The 27,816-nt window shown below is 38.3% G+C and overlaps 1 protein-coding gene across 2 annotated transcripts in view; it reads right to left on the minus strand.

Moving 5' to 3' along the window:
• The window catches only part of LOC120514561 (catenin alpha-3-like), a 2,459,329-nt gene that overhangs the window by 100,478 nt on the left and 2,331,035 nt on the right, over window positions 1-27,816 (minus strand). For both annotated transcript variants that reach the window (XM_039735001.1, XM_039735009.1), the window contains exons 14-16: window positions 21,864-21,956; window positions 20,017-20,198; window positions 6,849-6,954 (exon numbers count right to left, since the gene is read on the minus strand). In XM_039735001.1, the coding sequence (XP_039590935.1) occupies window positions 6,849-6,954; window positions 20,017-20,198; window positions 21,864-21,956 (381 nt within the window). The remainder of the gene's footprint in view (window positions 1-6,848; window positions 6,955-20,016; window positions 20,199-21,863; window positions 21,957-27,816) is intronic.

Here is a 27,816-nt window from a genome sequence, read left to right on the forward strand (position 1 = left end):
AAGAAACAGCTAGTCATTCATCACTCGTCATGTGTGTTCATGTGATAAATGTAGTCCATCACTTTTGGCAAAAGTCACACAAACTTCAATGTTGGTTAAGTATGCACATAATCTAAAGGTGCAAGTGAAAATTAGTTTTTTTTTTCTGTTATTCTGCACTATTTTAATTTAATGCTTACAATTCTGATTTACCCCATGAACTTGAACTGGATTAAACAGATTGATGAAATGAACAATTTGATGGAAATTTGGTATGCATACACATATAGTGCTTTAAAAAGAATTCAGCCTTAACCCTCTTTTTGCCTTTTGCTGTCTCTATGAAGTTTACTGTAAAGAAGTGACAAATATGAAAATATAACCACACCGATGTTATCTGGATATCACTCTGAACAAGGGAGTTGAAAGAAGAAGTTGTGACTGAAAGAAGAATCTTAACTCTCAAATGGCCTTAAAAATGGTACCAAGAACATACTGTATGCATGTGATAGTTATTGTTAGTTATATTAAGCAATGTGTTAGGAAACCTAACCTCTCTCTATCTCTCCTAGGAAACACAGAAATATTGGATATAAACCTTACAACATTTAATCTTTCTCTAAAGAATACACTAATCTATCAATTATATAAATGAAAAAAAGTTAAAAAGTCCCATGATTCAAATCATATAAAGTGTTTTTTGCAATACAATGCAGTGTCCAGAGCAGGAGTCTCCAACTCCGGTCCTGGAGAGCTACTGTGGCTGCAAGTGTTCATTCTAACTCTTTTCTTAGTGACCTGTTTTTGCTGCTAATTAACTATATCCCTTTATTTTAATTGACTTTTCTTGAGACCCTGACAGCTGAATTGATTCTTTTTTTCCTGAAACGGCACCTAAACATAAATTTGATGTGAAGTGAGCCAACAGCTGACCAACAAAGTTGGGGCCTCAAACTCCAACCTTTATTAAGTTTCTTAACTTGAAGCCAATTCTTGTTGCTAATTAAACCCGTTATTTAATTCCATGGCACTCATTCCTCCATGGCAGACATTTCCAAAACTGTTGATTTGCTTTTTTAAGTGCACTGTTAAATTGTTTTGTGGACATGAGTAGATCAGCATTACTGAGACCTTCACCTTTCTTTATTTTCAGGTATTATGTGATGGACGCAGGTTGTTGCTTATGTGTTTGTTCATTTTGTGTCTTAATATTGTTTGGTTGCTAATTAAGGAAAAAAGAAATAATTAAAGGGCCTGAGTCTTAAGGTGTGCATCAAATAAAATTAAGGCAAATAGTTAATTACCATCAAAAACAGGTCACTAATTTAGAAAAGTGTTAGAATGAAAACCTGCAGCCTCAGTAGCTCTCCAGGACTGGAGGTGGAGACTCCTGGTCTAGAGTATGTATATGCAAAAATGCCTTAACTGATATCAAAAGGCAAAAAAGTCTAAATACAGCAACATGAAAATGTATTAAAACAGAATCAAAGTCAAGTTTTCATTTTTGCATATCAGAACAACAAGCCTGAGGCACTTGCTTCAACACAGGGATTAGGGCTCTATGTGCAGATTAAATGCTGCCAGTAAAAAAAAACTCTAGAAGAAATATAAGTGATAGGAAAAAAGCACAAAGACATAATTGTCACGATTTGATTGTCCTTAAATACTGTAATTTATATATGTTTCCAATCCATTTACCGTTAGTTTTGTTTACTAACGGTCGCCACATTGGGTCCAGCGGTAGCCGTTTCACGTTAGCAGTTGCCAAGGAGAGCGTTTCCGGAAGCTGTGCTTCTTAAGTCAATGTGACGGTGTAAAGACACAACATAATTGAACCGTATATTCTGAGTTTGACAGAGTCTAATGTAGATTTTGGGCATTTGTTTTCAATTTTTTTCCTTCTTTATTTTCTTTCTTTCTGATTATTTACTTTTGCTCTTGATTACGATTTGGTTCTGAATTAGGTTTCAACACTCTTGTTAGGTTTCTGGTCTCAGGAACTTGCTTGTTTAATGAGGAATTACCTGAGTTTGATGGATTCTGAACAAAAACCTTGCATGTTTGCTTTCTTTGTTTTCTTTTTTGACTTCCAACAACAACAACAACATTTATTTATATAGCACATTTTCATACAAAAAAAAATTTTGCTCAAAGTGCTTTACAAATGAAGAATAGAAAAATAGAAGACACAATAAAAAATAAAAATAAGTCAACATTAATTAACATAGAATAAGTAAGGTCCGACGGCCAGGGTGGACAGAAAAAACAAAACAAAAAAAAAACTCCAGAGAAAAAAAATAAAATCTGTAGGGATTCCAGACCAAGAGACCGCCCAGTCCCCTCTGGGCAATCTACCTAACATAAATCAAACAGTCCTCTTTGTATTTAGGGTTCTCATGGAAGGACTTGACGCTGATGGTCACGTAGACTTCTGGCTTTCAGTCCATCAATGTTGCAGCATCATGATGCTTTGAGTAGGTGGTTCCAGGCTCCTGACTTATTGTTTTTTGTTATGCTTCTTAGGTACAATTTGGTCTGACAATCTCTCACTTTGTCCTTTACTGGTCATTCCATTCAACTTGGTTGCATCCTGGTGTTACACTAACAAGAACAGCTCAAAATAAACTAATGAAACAAAAGCTAATCTAACAAAGAAGTATTTTGTTTTTTTTGTAGTAAGAATAATAAACGTGTGTCAGGTGAGTACCGTACAGGGTGCTGTTATGGGGAACACAGTGGAAAAAACTGAAAGTGATGCACAGTCTCTAACTTGCCTTCCATTTCCACTTTCAGAATAAGGAAAGATGCCTCAGAGTCACTTCTGTGCTTCCATCAAAGCCCCGCTTCTTCTGGTCCCTCTCCATTTAATGACATGTCCCCATTGGCAGCATGCATTCAGTTTAAAGCAGCATCTGCAGGAACCAGATCCCTTCTTCTTTGAGCCAAATTTGGCACAACATGAACACTGGGGGAATCTGTCCTTCCTTCACCCTGTGTTTTTCTTTAAATAGGGTGATCCAGGTTGGGACCCCAACACACACTTGATGTCTCTCTTGTCTTTATATTTAGAAAGACTTAAAAAGCACCAATGACACTTTAGAATAAGGGCTACTACAGTGTATCTATTAATCACTTACTGCAACATCCTGTACAAAAGATTTGCTTGTGTTGTACAGCAGCCAGTAATGGCGCACTGCATGATAACATGCAGTGAATACACTTGACTTGAGCATTCATAGTTTTCATACTCTTTCTTCGTGCGTTTAGCATTCATTTGCTCAGAGGGCTTCCTGAGCAGCTCTTTTTTTCTCCACCCTAGCGGCCCACTTCTCTTCTTTCGTCGGCATCTTTTTGTGTTAAAACTGATTAAGTCAGTGTTTGTGTTGCAATTACTTAGTACATTTTTCTTAATTTTTCACTTAATCTTGCACTTAAATGTTGTGCCTCAAGAATGATTTAAGATATGAAGAGGTAGGGGAAGTGACGGCGACGGTGGTAGGTATGAGAACAGCGCCCATACACATGTGCCGCATGGCCGACCTGCTGGCCGTTGCCGAGAGTTGATTCTACAATAAAATAAAATAAAAAAAGAATAACCTTGGAGGTCAATCATCATCCCAAGAGCAGATAGTAGACATCGCGTACTATATGTGTACCAAATTTCATGTCAATAGGTCAAACGGTTTGTGAGCTACAGGTGATTTAAAATCCTGGACAGACAGACGGACAGCCACTGTAGCATAAATTACATAAAGATAAGTGCCAAAATTATGTGACATAGCAATCTATTAAAATGCACTTAGATAAAGCTTCTAACATATAAAGTGCTAAATAAGTAACATATTTTTTTTTTCAGTCCTCGCAGCGGCCTCTCTGGACCGTAATAGTGTTTTAATGTAGTATTAGTTACTTTTATTTCTTTTCTTCTGCTTTTTCAGTAGTACATGGACATCAGAACAACTAGAGTCCGTGTATATCAATGTGAAACGCTTCTCTGCTACCAATATTCATATAAAAACATAAAGAATAATCTGCAAGATAAATTGTGTGACCTCGGTCTGCTATGAGAACCGGACCTTCGGCCTCCAGCGTCGAACTGGCCGAGAGAGAGGCACACGGAGGCAGTGTGTGAGGAGGCGAAAAAGCGGGAAGCGAGTGGGAGTCCGTGCTAGGCTAAAAGCTAACCCCAGCCAGCCAGCGCTCCCGTCCATATTACTTTCTAATTTCTGCTCCCTGGACAATAAATTGGACTGCATTCGACTCCAGCAAACTGCCCAGCATGAGTTGTGTCTTTGTTTTCACGGAGACGTGGCTCAGCGACAGAGTTCCAGACACTACCATTCAGCTAGATGGGCTAGCTGCGTTTCGAGTGGACAGAAATGCTATTCTGTGCGATAAGACTCACGGTGGCGAACTGTGTGCTTACATCAACACAAAATGGTGCAGTAACTCTGTGCTTGTTTCTAGCTACTGCTCACCACTAGTGGAGTTTGTGATTGTTAAATGTAGACCTTTATATTTGCCTCGGAATTCACCACCATCCACATAATCAGAGTTTACATACCACCCAGCGCTAATGCTAAGAAAAGCACTCTGGGAACTGTACAGCGCCATCACAGACATACAGATCACATCTCTGTCATGTTAATTCCAGCATACAGACCGCTTGTCAGACGCACCAAACCGGTTCTGAAGCAGGTAAGAACCTGGCCAGCAGAAGCCATCTCTGCCCTTCAGGACTGTTTTGAGTTCACTGACTGTGGGAGATGTTTAGAGAGGCTGCAACCAACAGCGACTGTATCAACTTGGAGGAGTACACATCATCAGTGACCAGCTACATCTATAAGTGCATTGATGACGTTACTGTCTCCAAGTACATCCCTGCATGGCACAACCAGAAACCGTGGATTACAAGGGAAGTGAATGTGCCACCGAAGACCCGGTACTTTGCCTTTAAGGAAGGTGACAAAATCACCCTGAGAACAGTGAGGGCCAAACTATCCCGCACCATCAGAGCAGCAAAGCGCACACACGCCCAGAGAATCCAGGGACTTTTTCTATGTGACAAAGACGCATGGAGCATGTGGAAAGGCATCCAGGCTATCACTAATTACAAGACAACACCACCCACCTGTGACAGGGACGCCTTCCTTCCAGATGAGCTGAATAACTTCTATGCATGGTTTGAAGTACAGAACAACGTGGTGATGAGAAGACCACCTCTCCTCCTAGCGACCAATCATTGAATCTGACTGTGGGCGATGTGAGAAATACTCTATGAAGAGTCAACCCACGGAAGGGACCAAACAATTTTCCTGGTGGAGTACAAAGGGAACGTGTAGGCCAGCTGGCAGACGTTTTTACTGACATCTTCAACATCTCCCTGAGCACTGCCGTTGTCCCAACCTGCTTCAAAACCACCACCATAGTTCCTGTGCCAAAATAGTCACAAGTATCCAACCTCAGTGACTACCGTCCCGTTGCAGTCACTCCCATTATCATGAAGTGCCTCGAGAAGCTCATCATGAGGTACATCAAAACCCTGCTCTCCCATTCACTGGACCCCCTGCAGTTTGCTTATTGCTGGAACCATTCAACAGATGATGCAATAGCCACCACTCTTCATCTGGCTCTTGCTCATCTGGACAATAAGGACACATACGTTTGAATGCTGTTTATCAACTTCAGCTCAGCATTCAACACAATCATTCCTCAGCAGCTGATGGAAAAGCTGAGCCTGCTGGGACTAAACAACTCCCTCTGTAACTGGATTCTGGACTTCCTGCCTGAGAGACCTCAGTCAGTTAGGATTGGAAACAACATCTCCAGAACCACCACACTGAGCACTGGAGCCCCTTAAGGCTTTGTGCTCAGTCCATTATTGTTCACACTGCTGATTCATGACTGTGCAGCAATGCACAGCTCTAATCACATCATAAAATTCGCCGATGACACGACTGTGGTGGGTCTCATCAGCAACAACAATGAGTCAGCATACAGAGAGGCGGTGCAGCGGTTAACGGACTGGTGTAAAGCCAATAACCTGTCTCTGAATGTAGACAACACAAAGGAGATGATTGTTGACTTGAGGAAAACTAAGAGTAACCATCTGCCACTGAACATTGACGGCTCAACTGTGGAGGTCATCAATAGCACCAAATTCCTGGGTGTCCACCTGGCAGAGAACCTCACCTGGTCCTACAACACCAGCTCTTTAGCCAAGAAAGCTAAGCAGTGGCTCTTCTTCCTGCGTAGGCTGAGAAAAGCCCATCTTCAACCAGCTATTCTAACAACATTCTACAGAGGAACCATAGAGAGCATCCTGAGCAACTGCATCACTGTATGGTTTGGAAATTGCACGGTCAGGGATCGTAAAGTCCTACAACAGATAGTGAAGACAGCTGAGAAGATCATCTGCGTCTCTCTTCCTTCCATCATGGACATTTACACCAAACACTGCATCTGCAAAGCCACCAGCATTGTGACTGACCCAATGCACCCTCCACACTCACTGTTTACACTTCTGCCATTGGGAAAAAGGTACAGAAGCATTCGGGCCCTTAACACCAGAATGTGTAACAGTTTTTTCCAACAGGCAGTTAGATTCTTGAACACTCATGGACCGATCTGATATCTGATATATGTGTTCTGCTCTGCAATGTTGCACATGGTTGCACATATTTGCACATTTGACTCAAATGCACCTTGTTATATATTACGTGTCTTTATGTTATGTGTCGTGGATTCTTTATTGTCTTGTGTTCTATGTAGCACCATGGTCCTGGAGGAACGTTGTTTCGTTTCACTGTATGCTGCACTACTGTATATGGATGAAATGACAATAAATACTCTTGAATCTTGAATCATACCTGATGAGCAATCTGTCGTGCCAGGATGTCCATTCGGCCACCAGCCTCAGATATCACCATTGCAGCATTTATCACATCAGATGTGTGCTTCAGTGGTCCTCTTCCTCTGCAGAAATATATTGTTATACCTTTAACATGCTTTAACAAAAAAAAAAAAACAATCAGCAAATATCTATCATTACTTTCTTTATGTCATCATGAACTTCTTTAAACAAAATAACTGGCTTACATTAATAAATCCCATCAAAATGTACTGCTTGCACAAAAAATGTGCCACAAAACAAGTTAAACTGACCAATCTATCACTGAGCACAAGGCGGAGACCAATAATCAGCCAAGACAAAGAGCCCAGCATTGCTTTACAAACTTAATATGTTGTCTTGCTTTCAGTATGCAAATTGCACCATTGCCTAAAAAAGTCTGTATTAGTCAGCCTGCAAATGAAAACCTGTCTGAAGAAATGAACTGTGGCATTCCGCTTGTAATATTTAACTGAGGTCAGACCATTTATAAATTTACATGAAGCAGTCTCGTTCAAGCACCATACACACACGCACAGCCACATACCTGACAAATATCATTTTGTAAATAACAGAAGCAGATGGTCATAGAAATTAGAACTTAGAACTGTATATTTTGTGGTGGAAACTAAACAAATCAATCCATGCTATGTTAGTGAAAATATAAACTTGGCTCCCAGTATCACAACATTCTTTTTTATATATTTGGGTGACACAGTGGGGCTATTATGAGATTTTTGACTTAAATAACGTATTTTTATATGGCTTTGTGCAGCCTTATTTTTCTCATTATTATTTATTTTTAACTGCCTGATGGCAGCATCCTTGGTTTGCTGTTCTGTGGTTTAATTTTCCTAGTTGCGCCTGCTGTTACAAATCTTCTTCTCAATATGTGATGCCATGTGAGACTTAAAAGAGATTCTCATTTATTTCACTTAAGAATCAACTTTTCCACAAATGTTTCTCCTAAAATTCCTTAGGATGACTACTTTTAGAATGAAAAAGGAGACAACAAAGGTAAAAGGAGTGAAAATTGAGAATTTGGTTTAAAAGCACATTCTATTTTGGTGAAATCTTGTTTTAAGCTCTTTCAAGACTTCATATTTTTTTTAACTTATTTTTGGACTGATGCCTTTATTCAATATGACTTACAACATCTAAGATTACATTTCCTTTGTTTTACTATTTGAACCACAGGCAGATGAAGTGACTTATTCATGGCCATGTTTTGCCACTAGAAGGATTTGAACACACAACCTCAAGGTTTGAAGACCAAAAGAAGACAAAAGAAAACACCTCCATTTTATTTATTTTTGATCTCCTTGTTTAGGAATGAAACCAAAACAGATATTAAGAAGATCTCTTTTTTGATTTTCTCCATTCCTAAAGGCTGTTTTTCAGCTCAGGCATGGCCATATTTATTTGTATCAACAGCATTGGTTGCCAATTATGCAATCACTTTGTCGATCAATCTGATGTCATTAAACTCACATTTATAAGATGGTGGTGTTCAAGGGAGACTGTAGTGTTTGATTCCTTTGACTTTGATCTCTGCATTTTGCATTAAAGGCTTTGATTTTCTCTGTGACTTCCTGGTATTCCAGACCCCAATCTGTTTTTTGCCTAAGAAAATGACTATCATTTTAGTATTTTCATCTGCTAGTCCTGCTAGCTCAAAATTGTTACATTTGATCCACAATACCTCGTATCATATCAATTTGGGAATTAACCCAATTGGGTCCACCTAATTAAGAAAACATTAGACTGGTGGGGACTGTTTGGAAAAAAATGTTACAAGACAATGTTACAGAATTGATCAATAAAATAGTTACAATACCTTAAACAAAAATCTAATAACTGATATCAGTTAGACAGAAAAATCACAGAACAAGAGAGTCTTCAAACGCTTCTTAAACACACTGAGGGAGTCAGAAGTTCGAATGGAGGTAGGCAGCTTGTTGACTCTTGAAAGAAGTCTTGATAGAAATGTGATGCCAAGCAGAGGAGGAATCACCAGGCATCATTCCTTAGCAGGCCAGGGTGTTTGAGAAAGAGAAGACGACTTCATAAATGTCTTTCTCTATATACTGTATATAGACTGAAACAGACTGACAGCAGAGGCACGTATAAAAATGAAACAAAAAGGTTTTTAATTTTTCTTCAGCCATGGGGCACGTCTTCCCCGTGTCCCACAGGGCCCAACACAGGCCCAAAACGCCACCAAAGAAATCACCAAACACCGAAAAATCACTCCTCTTCCTTCATGCCTCCCAGGCAGCTTTGTCCTCCTCCTCCTCCCGACTCTGGCACCCGGATTGGTGACTGTCGGCTCCTTTTATAGCCCACCAGGAAGTGCTACAGGTGCTCGTTGACCTACTTCCAGCTGCACCTCTGGGTGTGGCTGCGTTCGCGCCCAGATGGGCTCATTAGGCTGTGCAGCTCCCCCTGGTGGTGGCCACAGATCCCAACAGGAATGAGCTCCAGTGTTCCAAAATATTGACCCTGATGCAACAACGTGTTCCAGGGGACATAGTGTGCATCCCATGACTGCTCCCCCGGATCTAGAGTCAAAGGGGTGTCTCGAACAGGCATGGGTCCCGGCCATCTGCCACAATAGGTATTGACCCATTGAATTCTCTGTTAGCATGTAACGGCCGACCCCTTACCCAGACTGGCCACTACACTACCAAGACTATTTCCTTGGATTAGCCTGAAGACTCTCAAAATGATAATAAGCCATACTCCTTACAGATTGTCTTAAATTTCCCAACACGATGAAATAACCAGAAAACAGTAGACAGATATGTAAAACCAGAACGGATATATTGACAATGATAAATATAAATGCACACGAAGACAGATGAATATTTAATTATATATATATATATATATATATATATATATATATATATATATATATATATACACACAAACCACCACTAATCCAATGACACTAGTGAATAATTATTAAATGAAAACACAATATTTACAAAACCCTCCCTTGCCCCAAATAATAAACATGTAACACAAACACAGATGAATGATAAACGGTAATGGAAAAGTGATAAGTGAGTCCAAAAGCTAATAAAGTCTGGTAACAGTTGAATATTTTCTGATGTGAAATATTGCTTTCTCCTGACAATACAAAAAACAACCTTCCCGTAAGTGTCCTCAGCAATGGTTGATATGTATTCAAACCCCGGGGATTCTCAGTGCTGTCAGTCGTGATAATGGTCCGGATCCTTCTGAAGCAAGTAATGGAATTGTACAATGAATGGAAATGAGATGACATATGGATGCATAAATGATTCTTATTCTTTTTCTTCTCTCTCCTCTCCTTCTTCATTCCTTTGCCTTTTGCTCCTCTCGTTTAAATATAAAATGTCCCGGATGTAACTGACAGATTCAACAAGTGATTTCCATCTTGGGTTGTGGTCTCCCTTCGTCATCCTTCCCCTTTTCACTTACTGGGACAACATTTACTGATACATACATATAGTACAGCAAACGGGACAATGAAAACAAAACGCACTCAGCACACAGAAAAAAAAACACGAATACTTATTATTATGTAGCCCCGCTACAAGCAAGCATCAAGATCTGAACTTAATACATGCCACTACCAGGTGTCAATGTAGTGGTCTGGAAAGAGGAGTGACGTGTGTCTGACTCGGCTGGTTGAACACTATAAGTGCCTCTGCATTTTGAATCAGTGGTTTGGTGACACATGTTGGTACTCTTGTTATTTGAGAGTTACAGATGTGACAAAACCAAAGCCTGGGCCAGGGGTCATGCTGCATACTCTGTCATATACTGTCTGATCTTGCAGATGTTGTATAGAGTGAATCTGCAAGACTAAGAGATTGTTGCTGCTAATTGGTTACCACCCCAAGGTTGTACAGACTTGGCGGGTGTTAGGGATAATGAGCCAAGATGAACAGAGTGCTGAACAGACAGATAATCTGCGATTACAAAAAGATCTGTCTTTGCCAGGCTGAGTTAGGGGCGGTGTTCTTTCAGTTGGCATTATAAATTAGAAATGTGTATATTCCAGGTGATACTGTATGAACTTTTTGGAGGGAACAACTTGTACAGCTCTGTATCATCATCATAGCACTGATAACAGAAACCATGGAACAGGATTATAGAACTTAGTAAGGAGGTGTATAGTGAGAATAGGAGAGGGCCCAGCACTCATCCTTGGGGAACCCATGTCATTTCTCCTTGCCAGGACACATGGTAGGACTCAAAAAACCTGAGAATAGTGCCAGCGATACCAAGGTCAGAGAGAGTGGCAAGGAGGAACTGCTGCGTGACAATGTAACAGACAACCCAACATCCTAATACAGTCTTAAAGAAATTCCTCAAGCATCAGCAGAAGTACTAAAGCGTCCGAATGTCTCGAAGTATATACCCCCATTGTCTCTACACATAGTAACCTTTTAAGTACTTTTCTTTCTTTTCCTAATTTTCTATTACTAATTGAACACTTAGATACAATTATGCTGTATGAATAAAACTCTGGAAAACGATTCACTTATTTTTCATTGAATATCACATGCAATTTGTTTTAATGTATTCCAAGTATAATTACTTGAAAACAAATTCAACACAAATATTCTTCACTGAATTATTAACTCTGTGTTGGACTGGCTCCTATTCTTCGGCTATGTCTCCCTATTGTGCCAGGACAGGGTCTCTCATCCTCCTGTGAACTGGTATAATAATGTTATAATATTGGGGCTTCGAAAAAGAATGAGTAACATGCTGGACAGCAATATGCATCACGCTGACATTTGTGGAGTAAGTATGATCCTGTCAAAAGGAGAATTAATAGTAGTCTAAACTGATCCAGCAGAGGTTATTTGCCTTAGGTACAATTGGCGCTAAGATAGCAGTAACCTCTCACTGTCTCTCTGTTTCTTTTTTTAACTTGACTCTACTGGATCTTTCTGCAGTGATGATCAATGGGGCATCTGGTGTCTTTGTTAAAAAATGAGGAGATATAGTACAATTATTTTAGAGTCTGGTGCCATCTGGTCACTGCTGTATTTGTATAGGCCACTGCTTCATGTTCAGCAGGGCTGTAATGGATATACTGGGCTGTATTTGGATAGCAGGAAGCAGGGGCTTTGGGTGGACTGAGATTGCTTTCCTACTATGTTACAATAAGTACAGTTTTACTCTATTGTTTTCTAGCATTATGTGATTTCAATAAAGTCTATAATGTTGCCTTAATGTTTTAATTAAGAGTATGATGATGCACATCATTTTAAAACATTCAATCACACTTAATAACTCACAATTTACTGTGAGTTTTGCCTGGCTGGGTTTCTTTAACTTTTTATTGTTGCAACCCATTCTTGCCCTTTTTAGTGTTTCTAAGAAACTTTTTTCGTGTCTATGAGGCACTAAAAGATCCATTCCTTGTTCCACTGTGGAATTGTTGCCAATCGTCATCCTCCTTGGAGAATTATGGACAATTGCCTGGTAATAAAGAACTGTTTCCAATTGCTGTACTAAATCCATCATGAAACACTTCACAAACAATCTGCAAACCATTTCCATTAAATACAAAAGCAACTCACGACCCAATATTTAACTGTTTTGTGTGATTCATGGAGTGGTACAAAAATGTGTGGCATACTATGCTCCAAATGTACTCAATTTTTGATACTTTTTCATTTCTAAATAGAAACAAAACTGATTTGCACTTAAAATTCAGCCATGACAATATTTACACAGTGGTGATTATAGCTGTGTTTGTCAAAGGTTTGTAAAATAGTTTTAAATACAGCTACTGGAAAGACTTGAGCATTAAGTATGATGAAAATATGAAACTAATACAAAGTCCAGGTTTCTTCATTTTAAAAGATTGAGTGAAAGAAAAAGCAAGTAGTTCACACACAACACAAAAAGAACATTTCTTGCCTGTGATGTTTGTGTTTAAGGTTTAAGTACCCTAGTTACACTTCATTAGGTTTCACATGTGCTATGGCATATTGTCAGAAACCTAAATGCCCCTGTGCCTTTCAATCTAATCGAAGAGTTCATATTTCTATCTAACTGTTGTCACGCATGTGTGTCAGAGGGTCACCCTCTGAGTTCCTCCCTGCTATGTTGTTCCACCCCAGGCCAAGAGGGGGCACTGCCAATAACTATGTGGTTTTCCTTTTTCTCTCACAGTATCAACAAACTGCCCAGTGAGGGAAATTGACTTTGCCCCTCCCAGTTCCTGGGCCATAAAAGCATGACTGCCTGGAAGGAAGCGTCACTTCATGATGGAAATAGCAAAGAGAGAGGGTATCCTTCAATAAGGGCGCGTAAATAAAGGCGAGCTTCAAAAAGGCGACCTGAATTGGGCGCAGCGAATAAAGGCAAACGCAACAAAATTATTACAGAAAATTTATTAGATTATTAGATTAGCCATTTGAACTAAATTATCTACGAACGCCTTTATTCGCTGCGCTCAATTGAGGTCACCCTTTTGAATGCTTCCAAGAGAGAGAGCTCCTTTATTACTAAAAAACAAGATTACTTTGCCCCAAGTTTGAAGGACACTACCATTTGTTGAGGATTTGCTGACATTGTGCATTTGTTTTCTTTAAACAAATTTAATTTATCACAAGCTGTCATTCCCTTGCACATCCACAATGTTTAATAATCTGAGATTATTCTATTGTCATACCAAATATATAGCAGAGTACTAAAAATATCCCATTAATAGGTTAGTTTATGGGGATAAACAAGAATGTATGCGATACTAAACTTATACTGTATTCTATTCTAATTAAGTAAATACTTTTTTAATTTATCATTAAATTTTACTTTCTAAGACTGGCTCTATATGAAAATCTTGAGGATGTTGCGGATTAGAAGAGCCAATATAGAGAGCTGTATAAATGTGTATTCTAGAAACATACAACTGCAGTATGAGGTCACGCTTTTAGCCACAGGCCACATACAGTAAGTGTAGAATGAATGTCATAGTAACATCTCATTTAGCAACTAAAATGCTTCACAAGGGATGGGATTACCATAAACCCCTTACTTGTAAAGAGACTGATGATAAAAGAATATTTCTAAGGGGAGGATTTACTTACAAAAACAAATATATATATATATATATATATATATATATATATATATATATATATATATATATATATATATATATATAACAAAATGATCAAATGAGCAATAGTGGCAAAAAGAAAAAGAGGCCGGACTCAATACAATACTCTAAATAATAATCTTGAGACAAAAGAATAAAGACCCCAGAACATTTAATGAAAATAACAATAGTCACGAACTATGACGGTAAACTAAAAAGTAAATGAGATTTAAAAACTACACTGTAACTGCAACAGATGGAAGCTGACGCAATACAACATTTTCATGATGGCTTACTCTAGCAAAGCACATTCAGAGAATCACAAGGGATTCCACTTCCCAGCCTTCCTTTTATGATGCTGGAGGATTGTTCCCCCTCCTAGGGTTCCATTCCCAAAACAAAGAAAATATAAAGACATTTAAGGAAACATTACATAAACAATTTTAAAAATAATAAAAATAATAATACATGAAACATAAAGACTACTAAATTAATGGGACAATATTAATAGAAATAATAATAAATTATTCAAACTGAAAAATCAATGACAAAGACAATGAAAAGGAATATAAACATAAGTCATAAAAAGGGACAAATCCAAGCAATTTAGCAGGAATCCAGTGGATGAACACTTGCCTAAAATATGGTAGACATATGGTAGTCCAAGACCTTATTATCCATTACACATTTGCATTTTTCCTAACCATCATTAATTTGCAAATTAATGAATACATGACAGATTCTTGTAATTGGAACCCTAACAGATTTCTATATCGATAAATTGTTTGAATCCATCAAACATCTATGTCTCAGATTTCATCTACCTCCAGAATTGGTGGAATTCTTGGTACAAGACACCTGCCAGACGTACTTAATCCTCCTGTGATAAGAGCTATATTATTTTTGCAGTAATGAATACATTATCAGTATTTCTACACTCTATCATGTTCTGTTAAAAGGCGACCCCTTAGATGATTTAAAGTAGCAATGGGAAACAGATCTCTGAATAAAACATTCAGATTAGGAATGGAAATCAAGCATTGCCAAGATACATTCATCATTATTCTGTGCAAAGAATGGTATACTAAAAGTATAAGTTATGAACTACTCGCAAATATCTTGATTTAGGTTATGTAAACTATACCCACACCAAGACCCTAATTTTGAGTGATGTTATCAGGCAGCTGCCTCACTCGACTATATTGGCATAATAAAATAAATAAAAGCTTATGTATTATAATAATATATTTTATTTATATAGCACTTTTTCCAAGCTCAAGGAAACGTCACAGAAATTCAGAAAGAACAACAAGGCAGATACAACATTAAATATAAATAATATCAGCTGTCGCAGATGGCTGAGGGGGGTGACCCGGCCGGGATGCCTTGGAGGACCGGAGGAGGGCTTACGCCTCCCTCAGACCATGTGTAGGCAAACACCCTGGTGCCTTTGGTGGCTTTGAAGCTCAACCTTGTAGGGGCCCGTGGTCACCACCAGGGGGCGCCCAGATGCCTTCGGAACCCTGGACCTGGGGGGAAGATGAGCAGGGACACCTGGAGTGCTTCCGGGTACAAAGCCGGCACTTCCACCACACTGGGGAGTGATGGTGGAAGATTGCCGGGAAGCACACCTGGAGCACATCCGGGTGCTTATAAAAGGGGCCGCCTCCCTTCAGACAAGGGCTGGAGTCGGAAGTGAGGAAGACAAGGTCTGGGACGAGGCAAGGAGGTGGCCAGAAGAGAAGAGAAATCCATTCGAGGTTGGCCTGGACTTTGGGGACTTTGAGGGGGTTTTGGGGTGCACTTGTGTAAATATGACTGTAAATAAACGTGTATTGGGAGACTTCAACGTGTCCGGGCCGGTCTCCACACAGCATAAAACACTAAGTAAAGACTCATACTGTATAGAATATGCAAAGCTTTGAAAAAGAATAAGAGACAATAAACCAGAATCAAATTCAAAAAATGCAAATACTGTAAGAAAAGCCATGAAAATAGAACATCATTTTTAGATAGTATTTAAAACACTATTACTATTAGCTCACTAAGCAGTGATGGTCAACAAATGGGAAAATATTACATAGTGAAATCTGCAGTGTCATCGTATGCTACTTTGCTTATTCATCACCTTGTTTTACTCGGGTGGAAAAATCTCTTGTAACGCAGTATAACACTATTTAACGTTTAATTAAAAGATTAAATGTTCTGTTTAAGAAACTGAATAAAGCTTCTTTAGAGTTTGTCAGGAATGTACTAAGACTGTTAATAAAGGTAAGCAAGCTGGGACTCAGTGAACCATTTCGATGTCTCGGTTATGTTGAGTGACAACTCACTGGGTTACCAGATTTCATTTCATTGCTTTTCAGATGGTTTGTTGATGGCATTGAATTTGAAATGAAACATTTTTTCATTTTTTGTATGTTCAATTTTTCTGTACTATACTCTTTTCTTGGAAAATTAAAAGCGGATGAAAACGTGATAATGATAACTAACTGCTATAGGTATGTTCTTGAGTAAATTATATTTTGAATTAAATACACTTAGCAAAGGTAATTGTTTCATATTATAGTAAGTTGAAAAATAAAGCATTCTGTATCTAAAAATATTTTTATTCCCTAGTTAATTATTCAATAGAAAAACATGTATAAAAGATAATTATGAATATTGAATTAGTATGTTTAACTAAACAGCAGTACATACTTCTGAGAAACTGAGATCCCTAAAACGGAGGGTTGCATTTTTGAGAGTCCTACACATAAACTATATGGCCAAAAGTTTGTGGACCCTTGACCATCACACTTTTATGAGATTCTTAGACATTCCATTCAAAAACCATGGTCATTAATATGGAGTTGCTCACCCTTTGTGGCTATAACAGCCGTCCTTCTTTTTATTTTCAAAACAAACAGCCATCAACATCACTACTGCTCAAAAGTATAAAACGTAAAAAAATGTTACACATATGAATGTGAAATAGGGGCTCAGCTATATTAAGAAAGAAAAGGTTGCATGTGTATACAAAATTAAAGTACATAATAAAATCTTAAATAGTAGTAATGCAAGATCAGAGATTAGAAATTAGAGATTTTTAGTGTCACATACACCGGAAGAGCATAGCGAGATTCTTGTGCCAAAGTTGCAGTGATGTAATAAATAAATAGCATAAATAAATAAGAGCAGCAGAAGATAAATAAATTAATAAATAAATATGATAAAAATAAAAAATAATGTACAGCACAATTACACATCAACTTGCAGGAGGGTATGGCACACAGTGCAGGGTAGGTATGATCAGGTTACTGTGTCCTTATGGCCTGGAGAAGAACCTGCTAATGAAGCATATGCAGCGAGTGGTGAGGCTCTGGTAGTGCTTCCCAGAAGGCAGAAGTAAAAGCTAGATGGTTTTAATTAGAGATGATAGATTCAGCTCTCCTCAGATATCGGGTGAAGTAGATGGTATGAAGCTATGGAAGGTCAGCCTTGATTTTAGGAGCTGTATGGACAATCATTTGGAGGAGGTTGGCATACACAAGTGCTATGACAGATATACCACATGCACTTCAGATCAGCTCATCCATCTGAAGCAAAACATGCTCAGGCCGGGCCAACACATGGATGGGAGAAACCCCCATGAAAAGCATTGGGTTGCTGCTGGAAGAGGTGTTTTTTGAGTCTAGCAGAGGGTGCTTATCCTGTGGTCTGAATGTGGATCTCAATGCCCCAGTGCAGTGATGGGGACACTGTGCAGTAAAAATGGTGCCATCCCTTGGATGAGATCTAAAAACCACCATAGCCTAGTCATTCTGGCCCCCTAATCATTCCCTGTCTCTACAGTATGTCTGTGCAGAAAGCATTCGGGTGTAAAATGGCTGCTATCACATCATCCAGGTGGATGCTGCACGTTAGTAGAGGTGACTCCCCAGTCACTGGGTAAAGCACTTTGATTAGTGAGAAAAATGCTATATTATTGCAAAGAATTATTAATATTACTAAATGCATGCACGCACATAATTATAATAATAATAATACATTTTATTTATACAAGGCGCCTTTCTAAGTACTCAAGGACACCGAACAAACAATAAATAAATAAAAAACACATTATAAACAACTCAAAACATCAGAAAATATAAAAATTAAAACCAAACAAAGCCACCGTAATCATAGGGAACAAGCCATTTTAAACAGATGGGTTTTAAGTTTACATTTGAAGGTTGAAAATGATTTGATATTTCTATTTAAGGTAGTGAGTTCTAGAGCTTGGGAGTAGAACAGCTGAATGCTTTGCTCCCCACGGTGGTTAGAAAAGTGAGAGGGACGGTCAAATAGGTGGAGGAAGAGGATCTAAGGTTATGGGAGGGAATGGCAACATGAAGAAGGTTGGACAGATCTGGAGGGGCGAGGTTATGAATGACCTTAAATGTTAACAGCAGAATTTTAAAATCAATTTGAAATTTAATTGGGAGCCAATGAAGCTGCTGCAAGACCAAAGTAATATGGTGAATAGATGGGGTTTGAGTAATGATGCGAGCTGCAGAATTCTGGACTAGCTGAAGCTTATGGAGAGATTTATTAGAGAGACCAAAGAGGAGTGAATTGAAATAGTCCAGACGAGAAGTAACAAGACTGTGAGCAAGATCGGCATGTGTACATTCAGAGAAATTTCTAAGTGATGACACCTGAAAACTTGTTTGCTCTACCAGACATAATCCTGGTTGATGAAGAAAAACAAATGAACACACACACAGACACACACAAGCCTACTATAGACCTGTAAAGCTCAATGTGGACAGACGCATTAAATCACTCCGTACCAATCTGTCCATCTATGCAGCTTGTTTACTTCATTTGATCCGATGTGTTTAGTTTCAAATTAAAAATCATTTAAAGCTGCTCATTTTACTCAACATGCATTTCTGTACGTAATAAATATTACATAAGATAATATACTTGATTCTATATTATTGTACAATATAGTCAGTTGTATTGGATGATAAAATCTTGGATTGAATCATTTCCTCCGTTAGCATTGAAGTGTAATTTGCATGTAAGTACTGTGTGGAACATTCCATACTGATTTTTTGATCAATTGTGCCTACCACCCATGCCATCTTTACACTATATGCAAACACTCAGCTGCTGCACTCACCATCATCCTGCTCCCCACACCTTCCCATGTTCTTCTAAGACCGATATTGTGAACCCCCAAACAGCTTGTTTCATTCCTACTTAATGTATAATTGTCCGTATTAAGGCAGCACACTGCCTTATATAATGTTCCTTAGTACAACAGGCTGCTAATGAGCAGGGTACGTCAAATGGCCAAATTTCAGATATTATATGAGTGCTTGTATATCTTAGAATGGTGTGTTATAGCAAGCCTACTTTATTGAAATAATTATAACTGAATGTTTCTGATTTTGATTATTTTAGTCTGCTCATATAGCTGGTTATGCACAAAAAAGTCTGTGATCAACTTCCAGCATATAATTAGATGTGACAGTTAGTTTTAACACTTGTCATGGCATATTTCTTTAAATGTTTAACTGTGGTTAAGACAAACTTATTTGCATTCCCTATAGAAAGACATGAATTATTTGATATTATAGCTCATGCTGCACGTGTCTGTCTTTCAAACCCACTTACTGTACTCTCCAGGCATAATCACACTGCACTGTATGACATTTTGCCTTAATATTTTACATATAGTATTAATGAATTAGTTCAGACAGTTGGCTAAAACTGATGTCTTAATAACAGAGTAAGATAATTGTTTAAAGATCTCTTTGGGTTTATAATTAATTTGCTTGTCAAAGATGTGAAATGATAAAATTATAGTCATGAATGAAACAAACAAGACAGAGGAATGTATCTCTTCAAACTAATACACCATCACTCATTCTAATTTGACACATACATGTTTTCACAGTTACTGCATTTTCTGAAAAATAACAATTTCATATAACACCAGACAGTCAAAAGCACTATAAATATCAGAATTTGAAACATATGCTTATCGTCATTTAGTAATTACCTTGTGAAATCTGTCATTTCCATCATAATCATGCACATTTTTTTTGCAAGAATAATAATGTCATTGCTAGTATCATCCCAGATTCCAATCTCAGCATCCAGCTTGCTCTTTACTTTTTTAAAGTCTGCAACTTCCTCGGCAATCTTTTCCTTTTCAGACTCAGACAGCTGTGTCATTTTTGCCTGAGGAAGACAAAATACAGCAAGTGATACAGGAAAACATGACTGCCACAACTCATTATTTGAACAATAACAATAAAAATATCACTTAAGAGAAACTAAATAACAAAATTCTGGGCATGTGTCTGCTAGCTTAGTGTCAGACATCCAAGTCTGACAATAGAGCAATAGTGTTATGAACAAGGATTTGCCTGACACTCTGTATTATATGATATTTTTCAAAGTGAATTTGGTCAGAAACTTTTTTTGAACTGTAGTTATGTACTGTTGTGGAGTGGATAGTCATCATTTTAGGACTGCAGGCAGTGTATTAAAAGCAAGCTGCCATTTACCTTGTTTTGCTCAAATAGATGGCAGTGACCTGACAATGAACTCTCTGGGTTTGTTTTACACAGAGCAGCACTCTGCTGTGAGGGACATTGTGAGAATGTTGTCTGTTTTTCTCTTAACTCTATGTAGTTTATATGTTTTACTTCTTCATCCTCTTCCATGTTTCCTCACTTCTATTATCCTTCTCCATGCAGTTCGGTCCTTCACCTCCTCGCCAGTCAAGCCCTTTTACTTCAGATCTGATTTTACTTTATCCACCTACCTCCATTTGGCCTCCCTCACTTTCTCTTCTCCTGTACTTCCATTCCCATCACTCTTTTGTCTACATATTCATTGTCTTTCTTTTTCAGAGAGATACTTTCATGTCCCATGAGACGAGATTTAATCATGCCCGGGGCCGGAAATAAATGTCAAAGAGTAGATGATAAAGTAGAACGTCATAAAGAATTCAAAAACGTTAGCATGATACACATGCAGAGCAGGTTAGCGATAATAAAAGTACTAAAATTCGAAAGTCTCAAAAAAATGATAGTACAGATCACATTAGCACAAACAAACGTAAATTATTACTTGGTGAAATAACAGAACAGCGTTTAACCATTTAACCTCTTAACTGCATCGTCTACATCTTCCTCAAAGTCATTACGTCTTCAGTTCAGTCATATGCTCTCCAGGTTTCTTCAGTACCCAAGATTGGATGTACGCTTCAATGTTTATTGGAATTCCAAATTCTTTTATATGCTTTTTGTGGTTAATTCTCACCATGCCTTCCCAGGTCTTCGTGAACATTATGAAATTTTCTCCTATTTACATATTATAGCCTGCTGAGTCCGGAGTGTTGAGTACATTTTGCAGTGCTCGCTCAGCACAGTTACAGAAGTGGAGAGTGAAGGGCAGACGACTGCAGAGCTGAACGAATTTCACTCAAGAAAGGGAGGATGAGGGTGAAGACTTTCACTACAGAACTGAACAATGTTGTAATATTAATCACCTTTGTGCTGTTACGAGTCTAACATCTTCGGTCTTCTAACATGTCTAATTTTGTAATGAAAAGTTATTTTACAACAAAAAAACACATCTTGAATGTCACTTTTTAACAAATCGCAACACACAAAATTCATTCCGAGAAGAAAGAAAAAAAGCAGTGACAGAATTAAAGCAAAATATGCAACAATCAGCAAGTTTGGTTCAGTTTCGACTCCTGTAACGTTTCGCCTGTCAAGAGACTATATAGCTTGAACCATTAAATAATACTGATAAACTGTTTAAACATAACACTGAATATGAATAATCTTAAAGAAATGAAAGATTAATAAAAAATAACAATGAAAATCCTACCCTATCTGATTTTCCATCAGTTTGAATGCTGGTAGTGCTTCGACTTTTAAAATCCTCCTCTAAATCAGAAACATCTTCAAGCTCTTCTGGTGTCTGAAAAATACAAGCAAAGAAACAAATGTATATAATTATGTCAAAGAGTTCACAGAACTAGAAATCTGAAAGTACAGAAACATGCCAATCATAAAGGTTTATTTATTAACTAGTGTCACAAAGTGGATGCTGGGTGGCACTATTGCTCACCTTTTTCCCCAACAGACAAACACACTGGACACAGGTTAAAAGTACTAAGAATATTTTTTACTTTCTTCTTTTCTCTATGTTGTGCCCCAAACACCACAACCACCACAACAAACAATAAATCAACAATAACTAATACAATTCTCCTTCCAGCACCTCCGTCACACTCCCTCCCAACCCCAGTCCTCTTGCTGGGTCTCCACTAGTCCTTTATATAGTCCTTGACCTGGAAGTGCTTCTGTCCTTCTGTCCGTGTGATTCCCCAGCACTTCTGGGTCAGATGGATACTTATATTTTCTTCAGCCCGGAAGTACTTCTGTCCTTCCGTTTCCATGACTTGGGAGTACTTCCGGGCTATATAGGAAACAGAAATCCCTGTGTCTCCCTGCAGCGTCCCCTGGCGGCACCCACAGTACCCAACAGGGCTGTAAAGCCAAACTCCATCTCCCATAGTGCCCTGCAGGAATCTGGGGCACCGCTAAGCTGCAGGGAAGTCGCCATCTAGCATCCTGGGGGTGTTGGTTGTCCATCAAACTAGTCTTTATTTAACAGATGCCCTTATCCAAGGTAACTCATAGTACAAAATCAAACCATAATGCAGAAATTGGAACAAGTACAAAGTTAACAAGTAATTGAAAGCAAAATTCAAAGTTGAGCACAAGAAGTACAGTACAAGAGTTATTTCCAAGGCTAAATCAAAAACTAGATTTAAACAAATATCCAGGTTGCATGACCATTGCTTACGTCTGCAGATATCAAGAAGAGGAGCAGAATAGAAAATATAATGCTTTAGGCAGACATTACAGGATTCTGCCATTCTAACAATCAGACAAGGTGTCCTGATATCAAGTTCTTAAACAATCATCATCCCCAGATAATCTAATGTGAGGTATGTATTAATATTAACCTTCCTGATTTACTCACATGCGATTTCACATCATAGATATCAAACATGTTTAATATTTACAACTTCAAATTCTGTTGTATGGTAGATACCAGCTGATGAATGAAAGAGCTTAAATAAACATGGAGGTGAAGAAGGGAGCCTCTTTCTCTTGAACAAGGTGGACTTTACATTTTTCTTTTTCATTTTTCAGTGAACAATATCAAACAAACTATCGCATTAATTCGAACTAGACGCTGTGGCAGCCGGGACACCCCTGTGATGGAAGGACCAGGGGCCTCATGTATAACGCCGTACGTAGAATTCGCACTATAACATGGCGTAAGCACAAAAGCCGAAATGTGCTTACGCACAGAAAAATCCAGATGCAGGAATCTGTGCGTACTCCAACTTCCATGTTGTTCCGCTATGTTAATCTCGATCAGTGTGAAAAGTAACGCTTGTGCACGCGCTTTATGTAACCCCCCAACTCCTCCCAGAATTACGCCTCTTTCAATATGCAAATCAATATAAATAGCCCTTAAGCGCAGCCTTCTGTGAAAAGACAATGGGAAAAGCACGGTGAAAAATATAAGAATTTCAGCAAATACCAAGTGGAGGCAAAGGAAAAACATACTATTTGTTTAATTAAACTGTGGTGCAATCAACAAAAGGCAGTTGATCGAGTGACATAGCGTGTTGGAGAAACTTGAAAGCTCACGTTCAGAAAATCGCACAGTGCCGGAAATAAAAAAGAAGTCACATATCAAAGTTGCCGTGAAAAGGCGAGTTGTAGCCCACTGTCTGAGTGTCATATGAAAGCTTATTAGGGTACAGAGAAAAAAAAGGCAAACAGTAGGGAAACAGCACGAAATGTCAACTTCAATCTCGAAATTTCCACTTTAATCACGTAGTTTATTTTTTCATTATAATAGAACATCATAAACTTCATCTTAAAATCGTTTAATTAACCAGTTTCTCAAATCACATCATAATTAAAGTATAACACGTTAAATGCTTTGTTTTGTATGTGATCTTCTATGTGCTCTATGTGTTTGAATCACTACTTGCTTCTTAAACCGGCTCTCTTCCTCTGACAGGACACAGAATCCATTACATTCATGATATTACAGCTCTCTGAATAACTAAAATACTGAGATCAAGTTTCTAAGACTCCACAGTCTTCACATGACTTCAGTTGATGCTTATCATTGTGCATAGTGATCCTAGGCTTGTGAGCACCTGCTCGGCTGTGGAAACCCATTTCATGAAGCTCCCAATTCACAGTACTTGTGCTGATGTTATTTCCTGAGGAAATCTGTTGTAAGTGATGCAACAGAAGATAGGCAATTTTATGTGCACTCTTTACTTCAGTAATTAGCAAATATGCTTTGTTTGTTTATGCTGTCTAGCACTTTGTAACTGAGCTGTTGTTGCTCCTCGACACTATCTCTTCACAATAACAGCACTTACAGTTGACCAGGATAGATCTTGCAGAGCAGACTTTTCAAATACTGACCTGTGACAGAAGTGCTATCTGATGACAATGCTATGTTTACAGTCACTGTGCTCTTCAATACAATTCATTGTCTGTTGAAGGTGATTGTGTGGCTGTCTGCTTGTATTTATTAACCTGTTAGCAATGGTTTCAACTGAAAAACCTGAACTGAATCATTTGGAAGTTTGTCCACATATTTTTGCCAGTACAAGGTATCTGTGAGTATACAACAGGGTACTGTAATAAAGGTCTACGGGAGAAGAATCTCATTAACCGACAGTCCAATGTGTTACTTCATGTCACTCCCAAGTCCGGATAAATGGAGAAGATTACATTAGGAAGGGCATCCAGTGTAAAATTTTGCCAGATCAATATGCGCATGGTAGTGAGACCAGCTATGTTATATGGGTTGGAGACAGTGGCACTGACCAGAAAGCAGGAGACAGAGCTGGAGTTGGCAGAGTTAAAGATGCTAAGATTTGCACTGGGTGTGACGAGGATAATCAGGATTAGAAATTAGTACATTAGATGGTCAGCTCATGTTATATGGTTGGGAGACAAAGTAAGAATGGCGAGATTGTGTTGGTTTGGACATGTGCAGAGGAGAGATGCTGGGTATATTGGGAGAAGGATGTTAAGGATAGAACTGCCAGGAAAGAGGAAAAGAGGAAGGCCTATGAGAAGGTTTATGCATGTGGTGAGAGAGGGCATGCAGGGGACGGGTTTAACAGAACAAGATGTACAGGACAGAAGGATATGGAAGAAGATGATCCACTGTGGCAACCCCTAACGGGAGCAGCCGAAAGAAGAAGAAGAAGGAGGAGAAGAATCTCTCCATTAGATAAAAGGGAATTTATGTTTCAAGGAAAGGTGTCCCCAAAAGTGTTAACCATGATAAAATATTTGGTGCTGCTAGTGCGTCATACAATTTACTTTCATTTAAAGAGCTGTGGAGGTCTCGTGTGAAGCTTCAAGTACTGGCTCTCTTCAAGCACTAGGTGCTGTGAGAGAATGAACAGAGTCGTTAGATTTTGTTTTGTGGTAAAACAAAAAATCACACACAAAATATATTTAAATATTAGCATCTGTGTGTGTTTCATGTCAAGTATAGCATTTTATCAAACCAAGTATAAGGAGAGGTGATGAGCAACATGTAAGAAAATATATTCCATCTAAAAGTTGTTTTTTGGGTCCTGTATCAAAAAAGATATGACATCTCACCTCTCCCTACTATGTGATGTGTATATTTTAAAATCAGGCATAATAAAAAAGTTCCATCAATGACCCCACATATCCAAGTCAAGTCGTATGGGCTAAGGCTGAATCAGCAGCACTGGGTGAGCCAATCAATAGCATCTCTTATAACAGGGGTTGGCAACCTATGGTTTTCAGTGGCACTCTGATTGAATTGAAATATAGTAAAAAAATGTATTTTAATTACAGTGCACGCATTCACGATCTGTGTCCCCCACTATGTTTTGCGTATGATACTCAAATGTAAATGGGAACCAAGTGTTCAGTGCAGGCCGTGGTATGTTAAAACAGACCTCTTGTTATTAAATTTTAATTACAGCGCATGTGTTCGCGCTCCGCGTCCCCAGCTATGTTTTGCATATATGACTCACATGTAAGGGGAAACCATGTGCACAGTGCGGGCCATGGTATATTAAATTGTGTGCGTTATGCTTTGAAAGTGCTGTGTGTCGTACGTCAAGCATACAAAGACATTAGAAAACTAAACATCAGTCCACATTTAAAAAGTCTGATGAGAAAAGTGAAGCTATTAAAAGGGCTGTTTCTGGCTTTAAGAAACAAACTACTTACTTTAGTCAAATAATTGGAACCAAAAATAAAGCCACTGAATGCAGTTATAAAAAAAATTAACAAAACATTCTTTTCACATATGATCCTATGTATTTCAAAATATAGAATGACCAATAATTTAAGATCTGGTTATAATGGGCTTCAAAAGTATATAATATAATAAATATATACTTTTGAAGCCTATTATAACTAACATGTAACATTCGGCAAGACACTGCTGAAAGGTTGACGACCCCTGTCTTATAATATACCCAAACTGTATAAGTCAAAAGAAAAAACGATAACTTGTAGCTTAGCAGTAGCTTATACTGGATTAATAATAAATGTAAATGTAAAAACATAGCTTTTTTCCCTACTTACTTATTTAAGCATGCAGCATTTGACATACAGTATGTTGACTTTGAAAAAGTGAACTAGTTAGCCAGTTTTGCTGCTGTCTGTGATGCAGTGTATTCAATTGTCATCTTAATGAGTGAACATGCAAGCCTATCCAGCAGTTATCACCACACTTGTAAGTAAGCAATGAAAATGTATTTTGTCTGAGTCTGACAGCATAGTTAAAGGATTTTCTAAAGTCCCTTGGCCTTCCGATCTTCCTTAGGGAGTAAATTAATCACCGTGTTGTCATGATCACTGCTGTCTGTAATGCAACTGGGGATTTCAATAGAGAAAAGTAAAGACTCACCTGTGGTGGAACAGAAAACTGTTTCTCTTATTTACTTGATTTATTGACAATGTCTCATTTGTCATGAAGGATAGAAACAGCGCCTATTAGGAATGCTTTGTCCTTTTCGACCCGATTCATTTTTCTTACAGTGAAGACAAAAGGAAACAATGTGAATATAGATAATGCATTTCTTAAATGTATCCCAATCACTACAAAAAAAATGTAGTCTCTGTCACAAAAAAAGGCTTAAAATATTAAATGTAAGGCTAATAAAAATGTTATTCTTGAAAACATTTTACGGAAAAGTGATGAGGTTTTAATGATCGTTCATTTAATCTGTTCCAGAATTCAGCATTGTACATTCTGCCAGGATTTAGTCACCCAGCCAATGAATGGCCAGGGCAGGACGTGGCTCTGATATCTCTCCTTCTTCTCTTATTCTGACAGCCTGACCCATATATAGATTTCCTGTCAGGCTCCTGCATCTCGGCTCTGCCCCCATCCATCTACGAGCGTTCATCAATATGTTCTATTTAACTCTGTCAAACTTTCATCTCCTTTCACAAACTCCTTTCTCTCAGTACTCTCTGGGAGCCAATTGCTTCTCTTACACCTTTGCCCTTTCTAAAATCTAACTGAAAATTGACATCATCCGCCTGTCAGAATATGAGTGCCATTTACAACCCACGTATGTTTTATTAAGTTCAAATGTGATGATTTTCTTTGTGTTAATATTTTTTGCACCTGCTAATCCTACATTGAAGAAACCACATGCTGCTCTGACGAGTGAGTGTGTGCAGGCATGAAAACCAGAGGTGATGTCAATAATTGATGCTGGTAG

This window comes from Polypterus senegalus, chromosome 1 (assembly GCF_016835505.1).
Source record: "Polypterus senegalus isolate Bchr_013 chromosome 1, ASM1683550v1, whole genome shotgun sequence".
Lineage (NCBI taxonomy): Eukaryota > Metazoa > Chordata > Cladistia > Polypteriformes > Polypteridae > Polypterus > Polypterus senegalus.